General features: G+C 42.7%; 1 protein-coding gene across 1 annotated transcript; it reads right to left on the reverse strand.

Annotated features, from left to right (window-relative positions):
- Positions 1-267: 267 nt before the first annotated feature.
- CPOX (coproporphyrinogen oxidase) lies at positions 268-14481 on the reverse strand. Its single transcript, XM_056858262.1, has 7 exons — positions 14052-14481; positions 10152-10295; positions 8518-8628; positions 7076-7217; positions 5083-5301; positions 1755-1859; positions 268-394 (listed from the first exon to the last, which is right to left on the reverse strand). Exons 1-7 carry the CDS (start codon positions 14479-14481, stop codon positions 307-309), a joined length of 1239 nt encoding a protein of 412 aa, XP_056714240.1. The 3' UTR covers positions 268-306.
- Between the last annotated feature and the right edge of the window lie 770 nt (positions 14482-15251).

Genomic DNA, 15251 nt, shown 5'->3' on the forward strand with positions numbered 1-15251 from the left:
CCGCTCAGAGCATTTGATATCACTCCGGGCTGATGACATTTTGAGTGCACCTCGGTGAGCCCTTTTGTTCCCTGCGCTTCACACCAGTACAAATGTCAGTGAACCTCCAAAAGACACTTTGACTGGAGCAGCTAGTAGCTTTTCAAAAGAACACTGATGTGCGATCGTTTGCGATTTCTAAGGCACATGATAAGAGAACGAGTAGACAAAGATTGACTGCCGCACAGTGGCGGTCTGAAGACCAAGCCAGCCAGCAGGAGGTTGTCTCCTTTTTCATGGTTGACCACACACAGCCCAGGCAGCTGGTCAGTGCACCCAGTCTTTGGGCTGACGCAAAACTTCTACAATTTCTGCTTCCCTGGAATTCTCTGGAGGCGAGTGCATATATTCCCACCTGCATACAGGAAGAGCGGGAGGAGGAAAAAAAAACAATACAGGCGTTAGTCTTCCCCCACTCCATCTTGTATCACTATAAACTATTTATCTCTCTCTACTTCCATGTAACAAGCAGGGAAGGTGTGGTTTTGATAACAACATACTAGTGTTAATGTTCTGTTACTATTTCACATTCCAAAACAATCTATTTTGCAATTAAATCCCTCTTTCTTTGCTTTCTTTTATACAAATAAGTATTCATTTAGACAGTTTAGAGAGAGATCCTACAGTCAAGTTATGCCTGTTGGGTGGTTTAGGCTAGTTTCAAAATCCCTTTGTTCTGGCACAGCAAAATGGTAGGCTAGCAAAATGAACCAGAGGTGCTTTTCACGTACGCTGAATAAATGCACACTTTCAATCCACTTTCAATGCAATTTGCAACTGGATTTTACTGCGTGAAACAGCAAAGTCCACTTGCAGATGATCAGGAAAGTGCAATGAAAGTGGATTGGAAGTGCATTATTATTGTGAATGACACAGGGGGTTACCACACTTTGTATTCCCAGCGATGTATTAAGAATTGGAAAATGTTATGAAAAGGGTTATGAAAAGCTTTAAAAGGGTTTTTGGATACCACGGCTTATAAATGGTTGGAAAACGTCTTCACAGGTAAAGGGGCCAAACAAAGTGCGAACAGTATTTTTTATAACGTTTTCAAACTCTTAATACATCGCTGGGAATACAAGTGCAGTAACCCCCACAGTTCAACATGAAAAAAGGCAGGGGAAGAGCAAGCCTTAGCTGGAGTCTTATGCTTGATCAGGGCTCACTCCCATCCCCCAGTGTAACATTCTGCCTATGAAAGAAGGGATATAAGTGTAAACATTCCTGCCAGAGTCAACGAAGAGGTCCAGATGCCTGCGTCTCTCTCTGCGTCACACCAGAGAAGATTCAGGCTAACTCTGCAGCCAGTAATGGTGCAGTGTCAGGTGTATAGAAGGCTCAGCAAGGGAGCACAGCTAACACAACATGGCAGCAGGCTACCGCCATCTGCCTCCACATCTAACAAGCACGGCAGCAACACCATCCAGCAATAGAAGTCCAAATGCAGAAGTAGGCTCTTGGAGTTGTTTAACAGGATGTGCACTCTGACTGGGCCACACTGAACTGGCTCAAAGCACCCTTTAGCATAAAGAGGGATGTTATGCAACTAGCCTCAATGCACAACATTAGATACAACAAGAACAGAGCTGGATCTGGCTGATAGTTTTAAGCCTACTGCAGTGGTCTCTTATTTACAATAAAGAGAAGAACAGATCTGGTTAACTTTCCCTCAAGGAATGCTTAGTAAGTTTGACTAAGCGTGATCATGCTCTTACCTGGCAGTGAGTGGCAGCGACATAAGTATACTTTCAATCCTAGATCCCGGTGTTGCAAGACCAAATTTTGTACCTCTGTCATACACCAGATTGAATTCGACATACCTGTTAGAAAAGACAAGAAAGAGATGCTGTCACAGGAGGATGTCATTAGGGAGCCATTATGCCTCAGAAGCCAAAGCACTATCCAAAAGTAAAGTTGACTTCTATCATTCATATGCCAACTTTTGTGTTTGCACATAATTGAGTCTAGTTTTACTAATGGTCAAAGGTATGGAGCTACAAAGTCCTTCCTCCTGACCATTCAAATTCTATTCAGCCTCTTCTCTGGCTTTTGAGATTTCGCTACACACGGCCCACTCATTTTGAAGTCTCCCCACTTTAAATGTGAAAAAAGAATTGTGAGCTACCCAATACCGGATTTACATGCTTGGAATGGATCTTCCACAGTCCTACATATCATTTTAACAACTGTGAGCAAAGGGAACAAACCCCAGCTTCGTGCTTGGCTTAGAAACAAAGGGCATCAGTTTGGGAACTACTTCAGCATCTAGGCAACAATGAACGCTCAGCATTGTCTCCTTGAAGCAACATGAAGAATAAACAGATATCTTGCCAGAGGAGGAACATTACCAAATAGACAGTATGAATGGGCTATCAAATAAGCATGCACTTAAAGCCCAAACACAACAGACTGGCAATTATCTTAAGCCCTTGGCATGGTTTTCTCATTTCTACACCAGAGCCAACCAAAGAAGGCTCCCTCTACATTACAGCAGCTTTGTTTTCTCTTGGTACAACCTACCATTTAAACTAGGCCTCTTTTCCTGCTTACCATCACAACAAAGGAGGCCTTCACTAACTGCAGTTCTCCCAGCATTCCCCCTGTCTTTTATATCCTTAGACTATCCTTTGGTCCCCACTTCCAGAAATTCTGAAGGTTCACTGCACCTCCTGTCCTGCATTAATCAACTTACTATTTAGCACAACCACACCCGCTACAGTTGTTTTACTTCTCATGTTCCCATCCTAATCTGTTCTACATAGAAAGCATGCCATGCTGTTGTGGCTATTGCATCATGCACACATAATATGACCGGGACCGATCTGTACAGATATGAATGCAATACAGAGGAATCAGGTGTACTTAACTCTAATTGAAACAAATGATGATTTACTGAAATACTTCCTGTATGCCACCAAGTTCCAAATGATGGTAGAAGAACTATTAGAGCTTCTCAGTGGGTACAAGATATTTCCTTTTTAATTAAAAAGGAAATAAGCGTTCTTAAAAAACAAAATTCCCTTTGCAAATCTGCATAGGTGCCATTTACAAAGTACTGAGAAGACAGCCAGTTGAATGGAGCTAAAAATAGCTCCTGTGGTTTAGTTTCACATTCTTTGGGTAACATTAAACTTTCCATCAAATATGGACAGCACCCAGTATGTTCTTCCTTCTCTTGCCAGAAGACAAATAATAACATTTGCCACCATTTGTCTCACTTTAATTTTCTGCTCACTTCACAGTCTGTGATATCCATCCTTCAAATTAGGTCAGTATTTCCCCCCTACTGCAGATGGGGGAACCGAGAGTGAGTATCAGTTGGCTTGCCTAAGGCTATTGAATGAGTTCGGGGCTCAGACAACACGAGACCCACAGAATTCTACATTTATACTGCAGTCACTACAACAGCATTCAAAGAAAGATGGGGTGAAGTGAGAGGAGGAGGAATGAGTAATGATGGTATGGGAAGGAGCATTTTCAGATTGAACCCACAATTTGAGACATGACTGTCAGAGATTCAAACAATGGAGGAAGTGTGGTTTCGGCAACTGTCACAAACACTCATCAGCCGCAGATGTTTGGTCAAACCCAGCAAGTGGTTAAAATCCATATTAACTTTTACAAATGCTTTAATCCAGCATTGTTAATACGACGGGAAACCTATGCAGTAATAGGTTAAGTGGGGAATTAACCATTTCCTCAATATCACAGAGGATCAAGAGTTCAGATAAAAAAGAAAAGACATCTGCCCTCTACAGACTTACTAATTAATGAGCAGTTTATAATGGGGGGGGGGAATGCAAAGTAGGAAGAAATGAAAAGAAGGAACAGAAGTTTAAGCTTCCAGGTATGCCCATTTGGACTTTCAAGTTCCCAACCTGTGCTGGCTCCTGCTTTACAATGATACTTTGCATCCATTCTAATTAGAAAACTGAAGACTATGAGATACAGTGACATTTTTAGCTGCTGCAAAGCATGACACTTAATTTTATGATCTTCACAGCATACACTATCTTTAGGACCATTCACAGTGAAGGCAGGGATAGAGAGAGGAGGGGTTAGCCCAGAGCTCCTTATCTTAGAGCAAGGAAAAGCAGAATCAACTGAGCTCCCACAACTAGACTAATCCCAGAAGATACAGTTTATCAGGAGGTGCAAAGTACAGTGACATGCTTTTTTCCCATGAACAATGCCTTAATCTTGCAAAAAATATTGCTCTGCTATAAGACTCCACCTTCTAAAAAATAACTGCTCACATCAGCAATGGGCCATGGTGCTAGGGAAGAAAATAAACTTGGTAATTTACTGAACAGTCAACCTTCTAAAAGAGAATCAGAACTTGCTAACACATTGACTCACAAACAGTGTAAGAAATCAGCTACCCAAGTGGATTTTCAGCAACAAGCAACTGGTGCGCTATTTATTTATTTAACTTCATTATGCCCCAATTTTTCTCCAATGTGAACACAAAGCGGCTTACAACATTCTTCCCTTCTCCATTTTATCCTCACAATAACTCTGTGCAGTAGGTTAAGCTGAGAGTGTATGATGGGCCCAAGCAAGCTTCCATGGCTGAAAGACCTTGGGGTCTTTCAGATATCCTGTGAGACACTCTAACTGCTACGCCATACTTGACTCTAGTGAGCTTTGAGTGGATGCCCCCTTAACTAAAATGTTTCTTCACCCCTTCCAATAAATTACATTATGTCTGACTAACAGCAGAGCTGAAAGATATCCTTCCCTGGAGGTTTTTAGGAAGAGGCTAGATGGCCATCAGTCAGCAATGCTGATTCTGTGACCTTGGGCAGTTCACAGGAGGGAGGGCATCTTGGCCATCTTCTGGGCATGGAGTAGGGGGTCACTGGGGGTTAGGGGAAGGTAGTTGTGAGTTTCCTGCATTTTGCAGGGGGTTGGACTAGATGACCCTGGAGGTCATTTCCACCTCTATGATTCTAGGTGCATTAGAAACCTCAATGGATACATTAACTGAGGGGCCGGGCACCATTTTTTCCTGGTCAGCCCACAAGGTCATCCATCACATACCTCCCTCTACGAATCTGTTGCCACAATTTCTCCTCTGGAGTGAATGGGTCGTGACAGTGCTTCTTGACGATGGGAGCATAGCAAGGCACGACGGCTTTGGCACAGCTCTGAACAAACTGAAAGGCTTCCTCTTGCGAGGGCCAGTCCAGATCGTCAAAAAATATGCCCCCGATCCCTCTTCGTTCCCCGCGGTGCTTGATGTAGAAGTAGTCGTCGCACCTGGAACCGACAAGCACGTCAAGGACAGCACGCAAATATAAAATCCCAACAACATACAATCAATCAATCGACCTTTATTGGCCTATTCTCGGAACTATAGCATAGACAGTACACAAGAATCCTCAAACCATACATTTCCCAAATAAATATAATAAATATAACAGCATACATTGAGCTAGTGAAATGTGAACAGACAATCAAGCAGCAGATATTTTCTCCTTTGGTAAGAGTCACAAACAAGTCCCCAAAAAGAACTGTATTGGCAGTAAGCCTTTGCTGAAATGCATTGCTATGTACTCCAAAACCAGCCTTTAAGTACGCCGACCATAACCTTCACCTCCTTTGTGGGTGGTGAAATAATCACAACCCTCTTGCTTCGTTCAATTTCAGCACAGAAACTACACATAGAGGGTTTTCAGTTTTATTAGCTGAATATGAACTAAAACCATTCAGATGGGAAGGGCCATGGCTTGGTGGTCGAGCATCTGCTTGGCATGCAGAAGTTCCCAGGTTCAACCCCCGGCACCTCCAGTTAAAGGGACACGGCAAGTAGGTGATGTGAAAGACCTCTGCCCGAGATCCTGGAGAGCCGCTGCTGGTCAGAGTAGACAATACTGACTTTGATGGACCAAGGCAGCTTCATGTGTTCAGTCACGGTGGGTATATATAAGGAACAAGCTGAGAAATAAAGATTTAAATATATTTCTCAGTATAAGCTTTAGCTGTTCAATAGCATAAGTTTCTACTACAAGGAAAGTTGCTCCTCTCTAGAGATTAAGAATTTTATCTAAAATATAACAGTACGATAGATAATGATAAGCTTTGTTACAGATCAAACACTTTAGGAACACAGTCTTCCAAAAATCAACAGCTGCCATACCTCAATTATCTGGGTCCAGCCATGTCAGGCTTGAGAATTAAATAAACCTTCACCCTAGGGTTGCCAGCTCCAGGCTGGGAAATACCTGGAGATTTTAGGAGTGGAGTCTGAGAAGGGCAAGGTTTGGAAAGGAGAGGGACTTCAATGCTATAGAGTCCAATTGCCAAAGCAGCCAATTGCCTGGAGATCAGTTGTAATAGCAGATCTCCAGCCACCACCTGGAAGTTGGCAACCCTACTTCATCCAAACCATTGCATTTTTGCTTCAGCACAAGATTTTGTGGACCAGACCCCATTTAGCAGATGATTTGCTACAGACTAACTTGGCTGCCTCTCAATAACAGAAACTGTTCTTAATGACCAGCTTCTCACAAGCTGGCAGGAGAACTCACACACTGGCTTGGGAGAGTAGCTGCTTCCATAGTGAATGAGAAATGAACAGTACTGAGAGAATAAGCTGGGTCAAAAGCAGCTAAGCAGTGCCAGGCAAGGCGATGAGTACTTTCCAGCTGTCCTGGGCAGTAGAAAATAGGATTCCTGCTCCTTTCTTTTTTTGGGGGGGGATGATATAACATGCATTCCTCTCCAAGATGGTAATACAGGGTTTGAGCACTAGAAGCCTAATTTAGAATAACCTAAACCAAAAGTGGCATACTTAAGAAATAAAATGAAAAACTTTCTAAAGAAGGCAGATTTCTTCACTGGTTCAGGTAGAGAATAGCTGATGGTCATGGAAATCTTCCACAGGAAAATTAGTTCTGTAGTCCTCACTTATTCAGAAAAGGCAACCGGTTTATGGGAAAAAGTCAAAACAGACTTAAAAATTAAAGGATACTGCCCATGATGCTTTATAACAACATCTGGGGCGGGGGGGAGAGCAAAGCTACTTACATACCATTTCTTAAATTTAGGGTAGAATTCCGGATTGTGCTGATCACAGGCTTCCTTCAGGGTTTTATGAAAATGAACAGCATCTTCTTCATTCAAGTAAGTCGGAGTAAGGTCTGTTCCACCACCAAACCACCACTGTTTTGAACCTACAGAAAAAAAAACACTGCCATATATTTCACCTTTGAACCCATTGCTTTTTCATGTTTACTCTACCAATTTCAGAATCACGATATGCATTTTTAACAACTATAATAATTAAATTACCCACTTTACATAGACTCGCCAATACATATTATGGATCTCTGGAGGGCATAGGCAGTAGGAGAAGACTGCTTATATAATACCCCTACTTTAATTTGTAGCCTTCGACATGCTTAAAGTCTGGATAAAGCAAGACTAAAAAAAAACATGCCGGCAAAATCAAACAAACAAAAGGAAGGTTGCCAGGCTGGTCTCTAGGTCCCGCATTTTCTGGCGTATGCACGTAATATATTATACAAGACCAAGGAAAACCAGGCAGTAAAGGACCACAACATTTCCCACAATAGTTCGGATAAATCAAGAAGACAGCTGCACAGAAAAATGCTCAGAAATATTTAAGTCATTTTTCATATGTGAAAAGTGTCAGACAAGGTCAGTCATCTGCTAAGGCCTATGCGGGTCATGGCCTGCAGAAGTAAGGTGGGGGGCTACGAGAAAGAAGGCAGTGCCTCTCTGTAATGGCTTTCCGCTTATGAGAAGTGATCTGCCTGACTGTCTCAATTTCAGGTGCCGAGTTTTGTTCACCCAGGTACTAAACTGATTGTGGGTTTTTTAAAATTATTAATTACAAAAGAAATAGAAAATAAAGACATAGGCCATTTTAATAAAGAAAAAAATCCACAAAATCCACTATACGATACTTGATAACCACAATAATAATGTTAAACGATATTAAAGAATGGTGATAAAACAAAACCTTCAAGTGGTTTGTTTGATCCTGATTTTCTCCTCCTTCCTTTCCCTCATAACAGGTTTGCTGCTTCAGCTGTGCTCTTATTGGTTAGAGCAGGCCTTGACAAATTATCTTTGGCTCTAGGAGTCAGCCTCAAAATTCAGGAAACAGACTCATCTTCCAGCCTTCAGGTTTTGTATTTTAACAACCATAGCCCTGTTCCTAACTGATGTTTCCTCAATTTTCCTTAAGATACTTTACAGCTGTTTGGTTCCTCCTATTGCCTCTCCAAATGGCATCTTAGCCTCTCCCAGATTTCTGAAGTATGAGAGCAAAACATCCATTCCAAAGATTCACAAACAATTCATCTAATTCAATACTATATGAAAGTTTTTAGTATGGCTCTGAAAATAATTTTAAGGGGATTCCTAAGCCCCTGATACAGTACAAGGTCTCTCTAAAGTTGGCCTTCATCATTCTTTACATTCATTCTAGATTATCACAGATCTTACCATCCGCCTCCTCAATTTCAAAGTATCTGTAGTTGAAGTGTATAGTGGGAACATAAGGATTCTTTGGGTGAATAACGGAGCTTACCCCCATGGCACAAAAAGGCAGTTTTCCTAGACAGCAACACAAACAAAGAGGATAGACAACAACATAAATATTATACGGCATATTTTAATGCTAAAAGTTTTCTAGCTGCTGTTCTGGTTTCATCCCATAAGCAATGCATAGAATCTATCTCTTTAAAACACAATTAACATATAAATCCTTTCCCCAGAGAAGTTTCTTCTGAATTATGTAAGAAAAATTCCAAGTAAAAACAGAGAATTTTTATTATACGAATATGCATGTATTATTATTTTTGCTCATTATTGGGGGGGGGGGTTGGAATCTTCTCCAAATACACGAGAATGGCTGGACAACATGTAAAGGTTATTACTGAATGGTCAGACTGACTTACCTTCTGAAAGCTAAAAGCTTTACTGCCATAGAAGACTGGAATTAAGCTATGGCACATACAGACAATACTGGTCCTGTATTACATATAATTTGATTAGGAATTAATGTGATATTTGGGTTTTTCCTATGCATTAAAAAAAACAGAGAAATACTTTGTAAAAATTCAGTTTCCAAATTACTGTCACTCCCATTATTCATAATTCATTAACATCTAGGAAACATCTCGAGGAAATTTTTTCAAGTAACTTCATTTTCCTGGTATTACCCATTAATGTGAGACTGGTTTATTTAATACCAAACAAACACATTTCATAAAGATTTGACCTAAAGCAATTTCCGATATGGGTATGTAAAGGTACTGACATACAAAAAAGAAAACTGGGCTCAAGAACACAAGAATTTTGGATTATACCTCTTCTTTTTAGTAACAGTAAGTAGTAACAGTAAGCGAAGCATTGGTGTTCAAAGAGCACATGACAACATATTGCATTTTTGGTGGTAGCAACAGGAAACAGCTAGTTGTCCATAGAACTGGGAACAATGTCTTCACCAGCACAGGATAAAAGTTGATATGCTCATATTGTGGCAGGTGTAATCATACAGCCAAAGCTGAACTACTGCCACTACCATGTTTTCAGGCGTTTAAGACTTATTTCACTGTGTGACTGGAAGATATAAACTCTCTACCTGGCCTGAGCTATCTCAGAGGGAACTGTCCAAAAAATCCCAAGTTTCGAAAGCAGTAGAATGTCTGGTTTACATATACTACAAACTGAAGTTAGAATGAGGTGGAATCTGTTCCGCAATGGCAGAATGGACCAGGCCAACAATGGGGAGCTCATATTTTTTAAGCGTTTCCTACACGAAGAACAAATCTGAATGGAGGGAGAAGGCTGGGAGAACCCTGATGTACTGGTTCTTCACATGAGGATATCATTTTAAAATGGTACCCATCGCATGCACTAGGAAGTGGTACACAGTTCACCTCATACTGCTGCATGTATACACCAAGAATGAGAAGCAGAAATAATTTTTCCAAAAGCATAAATTCTTTAAAACAATGCAAAACTCTCCACACAGAAAACATATACAGAAAAAAGTGGAAGTCTAGGCACTTGCTTTTGAAACATACATTTAGTAGGACTTAATTCAAGCATTTTTAAACAAAAACATGCTTTACCATCCTTGGCCTTCAGTGTTTTCCCCCTGCTTCTCATCTGTTGTGCGGCTTCTTCAGAAAGGTGGCCAAACACTACAGATACGTTGACTCCAGCTTTCTCAAAGATTTCACCATTCTGAAGAACGCAGCTGATGCCTCCACCACCTATCCAATACAAGAACAAGCATTTCCTTGTGCTGTCAACCAATTTTAATGAACCAGCTTATACTATTCAAATGACTACCTGCTTGTAAAGATATAACCCTTTGCCTTCAAAACAAACCCCTGCCATCTGGTAGCATTGCAGTGGAATGAGGAGTAAGGATTTGATTATTAGCCTATCCATAACTGTTTGTTAAAATATATTTACATGTTAAAACCTTTCACTCATAATTAATATATGACCAAAAAAACCCCTCCTTATCAGTTTTTTAAAGATGTGGGGCTTTGTGACATTTGTTAAGATTAGATAAAACATGAAAGTTGGCCCCTCCTTTCTTATTCTCCCAACCTCACACACCCTGAATGAAGTACATGTCTCAATTGTGTGGGTAAAGTGCCATTAAGTCGCAGCCAATTTATGGCAATCCAATGGGGTTTTCAAGGCAAGAGACTAATAGAGAGGGTTTGACATTTCCTAGTATTCCTTGGTGGTCTCCCATACAAGTACTAACCAGGGCTGACTCTGCTTAGTTTCTGAGATTTGATGAGATCAGGCTAGTCTGGGCCATCCAGGTCGGGGCACATGTCTCAATTACACATTAAGAAATGCCTACCGACAAAATCACCCAAATAAGCAATGTAAAGCCATTTAAGAATGTTGCTTATAAAAACTGTCTCAATTCATGTATTCTTGACCTTCATACTACCCATATTCCTATGGTTTGTTCACAATGTAGTTAACTAGGAGATGCATAGAAATGTTAATTGACAACACTTATGGCCTCAACGAACCAAAGTGGTAGTAGCTGATGTTTACTCATAGTTTTGGTATCCTAATGTTAGTTATGTATTTTAAAAAGCGAAAGATTTCATTTTGTACTACATATCCATTTGACGCAGACAGTTGCCAGATACCATTCAATAATGTACAATGCTCAGTAAAAATTTGAATACACCTCCATTGGACAAAGCATCCTATTCCCCCTTTGTTCATTTGCTACCCCGGGGGTATTTTGCTTTACAGTGTTAATAGTTTTCTGTATTACTGTCAAGCAACATTAAATCAAAAGCACCTCCGTCATACCTGTGTGAGCACAAAGTCTCATGGAAATGCTCCATGAGCACACAGGCCAATGGGAGAGTGATTCTGCCTCATAAGAATCAAGCCATCTAACCATCCAACCATGATCCCACCCAGAGATCTCATACACTAGAAAGGTACTTTGTGTGTGTGTAAAGTGCGGTCAAGTCGCAGCCGACTTATGGCGACCCCTTTTGGGGGTTTTCATGGCAAGAGACTATCAGAGGTAGTTTGCCAGTGCCTTCCTCTGCACAGCAACCATGGACTTCCTTGGTGGTCTCCCATCCAAATACTAACCAGGGCTGACCCTGCTTAGCTTCTGAGATCTGACGAGATCAGGCTAGCCTGGGCCATCCAGGTCAGGGTACTACATCAGTGTTATTGTAAATCTCCCCTAAACCTGTGATCTCCTTATCTTTGAGATTTTTCATCACCCACAGCCAACATTCTTGTACTCCATAATAACTAATGCATCTTGCCTCAGTGGTCACAATTCATATGAATTCATTCTCCCATAACCAAAACGGGTGATATCAAAGCTGCTATACCCACATAAATTGTTCACATAACTGGACAACTATAGGATGTTAACTAATCCACAGTCTGAAATACCTTTCTTCTCATGACTGTAGCAGCTATAACATGGGACAGCCACACAGCATCAGCTCTCCCAGCTACATAAATGCATAACCAGGAATATTTTATATAGGGTTATTCACTGCAGATTACACACAGACTCCTTTAACACCCTTGCCCCATCATAAAACCACTTTGACCCACTCAGCATTTATTTGTGAGCAAAGAAGGAATTGCAATACAGGTTGGCAATTTATAGCTTTGTTATGACAGATGGGCTATGTAATTCCTAAAACTTAATATTTTTTAAAAAAATACCCTGTGGCTTCAATCCTCCATACGTTGACCTCAAAGTAAGCCCCATGGAAATCAGTGGGGCTGACTTGCAAGCATTTACTTAAGGCATCTGAATGACGAACTCCCCATGCTACAGTGTTTGAGGCAGGTTTGATTATTAATTGTTAAACACCAAACCAGGTGACAAGACTACTTGAATCCAGCCCCTGAGTATAGCCATTTATGCATGGGCCATTTATGCAAGGGAGGTTTTACCTTGGCTTTGCCACTCTTTAGATGCACATTTCCCCAATCCGAATTCTCAGAATTCTGCATGGGGGCTTATTGTTGAGTTATAAGAATTTGGATGGGGAAAATGTGCATCTCAAGAGTGGCACCAAGACTAGATTAATTCATGCCATCGTATTCCCTATTACTATGTATGGGTGTGAAAGCTGGACAGTGAAGAAAGCTGATAGGAAGAAAATAGATTCCTTTGAAATGTGGTGTTGGAAGAGAGTGTTACGGATTCCATGGACTGCCAAAAAAACAAACCAGTGGGTTATAGATCAAATCAAGCCTGAACTGACCCTAGAAGCTAAAATGACTAAATTGAGGCTGTCGTATTTTGGTCACGTCACGAGACGACAAGAGTCACTGGAAAAGACAGCCATGCTAGGAAAAGTTGAGGGCAGCAGAAAAGAGGCAGACCCAACAAGAGATGGATTGGCTCAATAAAGGAAGCCACAGCCTTCAAAATATTGTCGAAGGCTTTCACGGCCAGAGTTCATTGGTTCTTGTAGGTTATCCGGGCTGTGTGACCGTGGTCTTGGTATTTTCTTTCAGCAGCTGTGGCAGGCATCTTCAGAGGAGTAACACTGAAGGACAGTTTCTCTCAGTGTCAAGTGTGTAGGAAGAGTAGTAAGAGTCAGAAGGGGGTTGGGTTGAGCTGAATCATTGTCCTGCAAAAAGTATCAAAGGTAATGTGCTAATCATTGACACTGAGAGACACTGTCCTTCAGTGTTACTCCTCTGAAGATGCCGGCCACAGCTGCTGGCGAAACGTCAGGAAAGAAAACACCAAGACCACGGTCACACAGCCCGGATAACCTACAAGAACCAACCACAGCCTTCAGTTTGCAAGATATGAGCAAGGCTGTCGAAGACCGGACATTTTGGAGGACTTTCATTCATAGGGTCGCCACGAGTCGGAAGCGACTTGACGGCACTTCACACACACACAGAGGCCATTTATTCATGGAAGGTTTTGCCTTGGAGTGGCCACTCTTTAGATGCACTTTCCCCCCATTCATATTCTCGAAACTCAACAATAAGCCTCCAGGCAGAGTTTTGGGAATTCGGATGGGGGAAATGTGCCTCTAGAGCACTGGTTCCCAACCAGGGGTCCATGGACCCCCTGGGGTCCGCGAGAACTAAATTAAGGTCCGCGAGACAAAGTTATAAACCCATAATAAGTTAATATTTTCAATTAAAAGTTTTCTATTATAAAAATATATGTTTAAATATTATTCTAAGTTTAATGTTTAACTAACAGTTATGATTAAAGTTTATTTTCAAATTCCCGGAATTTTTATTTGGAACCTTGGGGTCCCTGCACCGAACAAAAAAGTCCTAGTGGTCCCTGGTCAAAAAAAGGTTGGGAACCACTGCTCTAGAGAGTGGCAAATCCAAGGCAAAACCTCCCATGAATAAATGGCCAAAGAGTGGCCAAGCCAAGGTAAAACCTCCCGTGCATCAATGGCCTTGGTGGCTGCTCCAGATTAGTTACTCCGGAGTGCAAGAGGGCGGGCGGGCGAGCCGGTCACCTTCCTTCCTCTCCCAGCGGTCGACGGTGAAGGAGGCGCCGCGGTCGAGCTGGGCCAAGGCGCGGCACACCTGGCCCTGCGTCTCCATGACGACCATCTCCACGCGGCTGCGCATCTCCCCGCGCCGGCTCCGCAGCTCGCGCATCCCGCTCACCGGCGGGGCCATGAAGCACTCGAAGCGGCGCGCCAGCTCGTCCTCCCCGCCGCCGCCGCCGCCCGCCTCCTCCCGGGGCTGCCGGCGCGCCATCTCCGCCCGCCGGGCCAGCCCCAGCCCGGCCAGCCCCGCCGCCGCCGCCGCCGCGCCAGCAGCCCAGGCCAGCGCCAACGGCCGCCAACCGCCGGAGGAGAAACCCCGGCCGCGGCGCAGCTCGGATCCCGGCGCCATCCTTCGGGCGCCCAGCGCGCAAACCCCGCGCAGCAGACGCGCCATCGCGGGATCCGCTGGCCGGCGGCGCGCGGTCTGTCTGCAAAGCGCCCTCTCTCCCCGAGCGGTTGCTGGCCGGGCGCGGGGAGGCCCCGGCGTGGCTTCTTGGGAAATGTAGTTCTGCAGCCGACCGTGGTCGCGGCCGACGGAACACGCCCGGACTACAACTCCCAGCAGAACTTAAGGGGGAAAGAAGCAGGAAGCTTCCTTGCGCGAATGTAGACAGCGTCAGTTACGCAACACGTCGAGTTTGGAGTTCAGGCGCGTAGGGAGTGGGAGGGGGTGTGGGAAGGTGTGGGAGCCGCAAGAGCCACGCGCAAGTTTATTCGTAGAAAAAAGCAAGAGAGTTAGGATGATTACATGAATATTAACTAGATAAAATAAGATTCGTGTAAAGTCACTAAGTAGAGGGGGATTATACTGTTAGCAAAAGTATGTACAATTTAATTTTGGACAGGAGAATGTAGGGGAAGTCAACTTTTCTTTTTTAGACTAGAGATTTTGATAGACTAGAAATTTTTATAGATTCTACTTTATGTTGTTAAAGCATTAATGAAAACTGATTTATGATGTATGAAATGAGAAAACAATCAAAACTTTATTTAAAAAAAAAAAAAAAGCAAGAGTCCAGTAGCACTTTGTGTGTGTGTGTGTGTGAAGTGCCGTCAAGTCGCTTCCGACTCATGGTGACCCTATGAATGACAAGAGCAAGAGTCCAGTAGCACCTTAAAGACTAACAAAAATATTTTCTGGCAGGGTATGAGCTTTCATGAGCC

Source organism: Euleptes europaea, chromosome 12 (assembly GCF_029931775.1).
Source record: "Euleptes europaea isolate rEulEur1 chromosome 12, rEulEur1.hap1, whole genome shotgun sequence".
Classification (NCBI taxonomy): Eukaryota; Metazoa; Chordata; class Lepidosauria; order Squamata; family Sphaerodactylidae; genus Euleptes; species Euleptes europaea.

Coding starts and splice junctions, on each gene's coding strand:
- CPOX (XM_056858262.1), bottom strand. CDS start 14,481: ATGGCGCGTCTGCTGCGCGGGGTTTGCGCGCTGGGCGCCCGAAGGATG. Junction 10,296..14,051: donor CCGCTGGGAGAGGAAGGAAG/GTGACCGGCTCG, acceptor TGTATTGGATAG/GTGGTGGAGGCATCAGCTGC. Junction 7,218..8,517: donor TGAAATTGAGGAGGCGGATG/GTAAGATCTGTG, acceptor TTTTTTCTGTAG/GTTCAAAACAGTGGTGGTTT.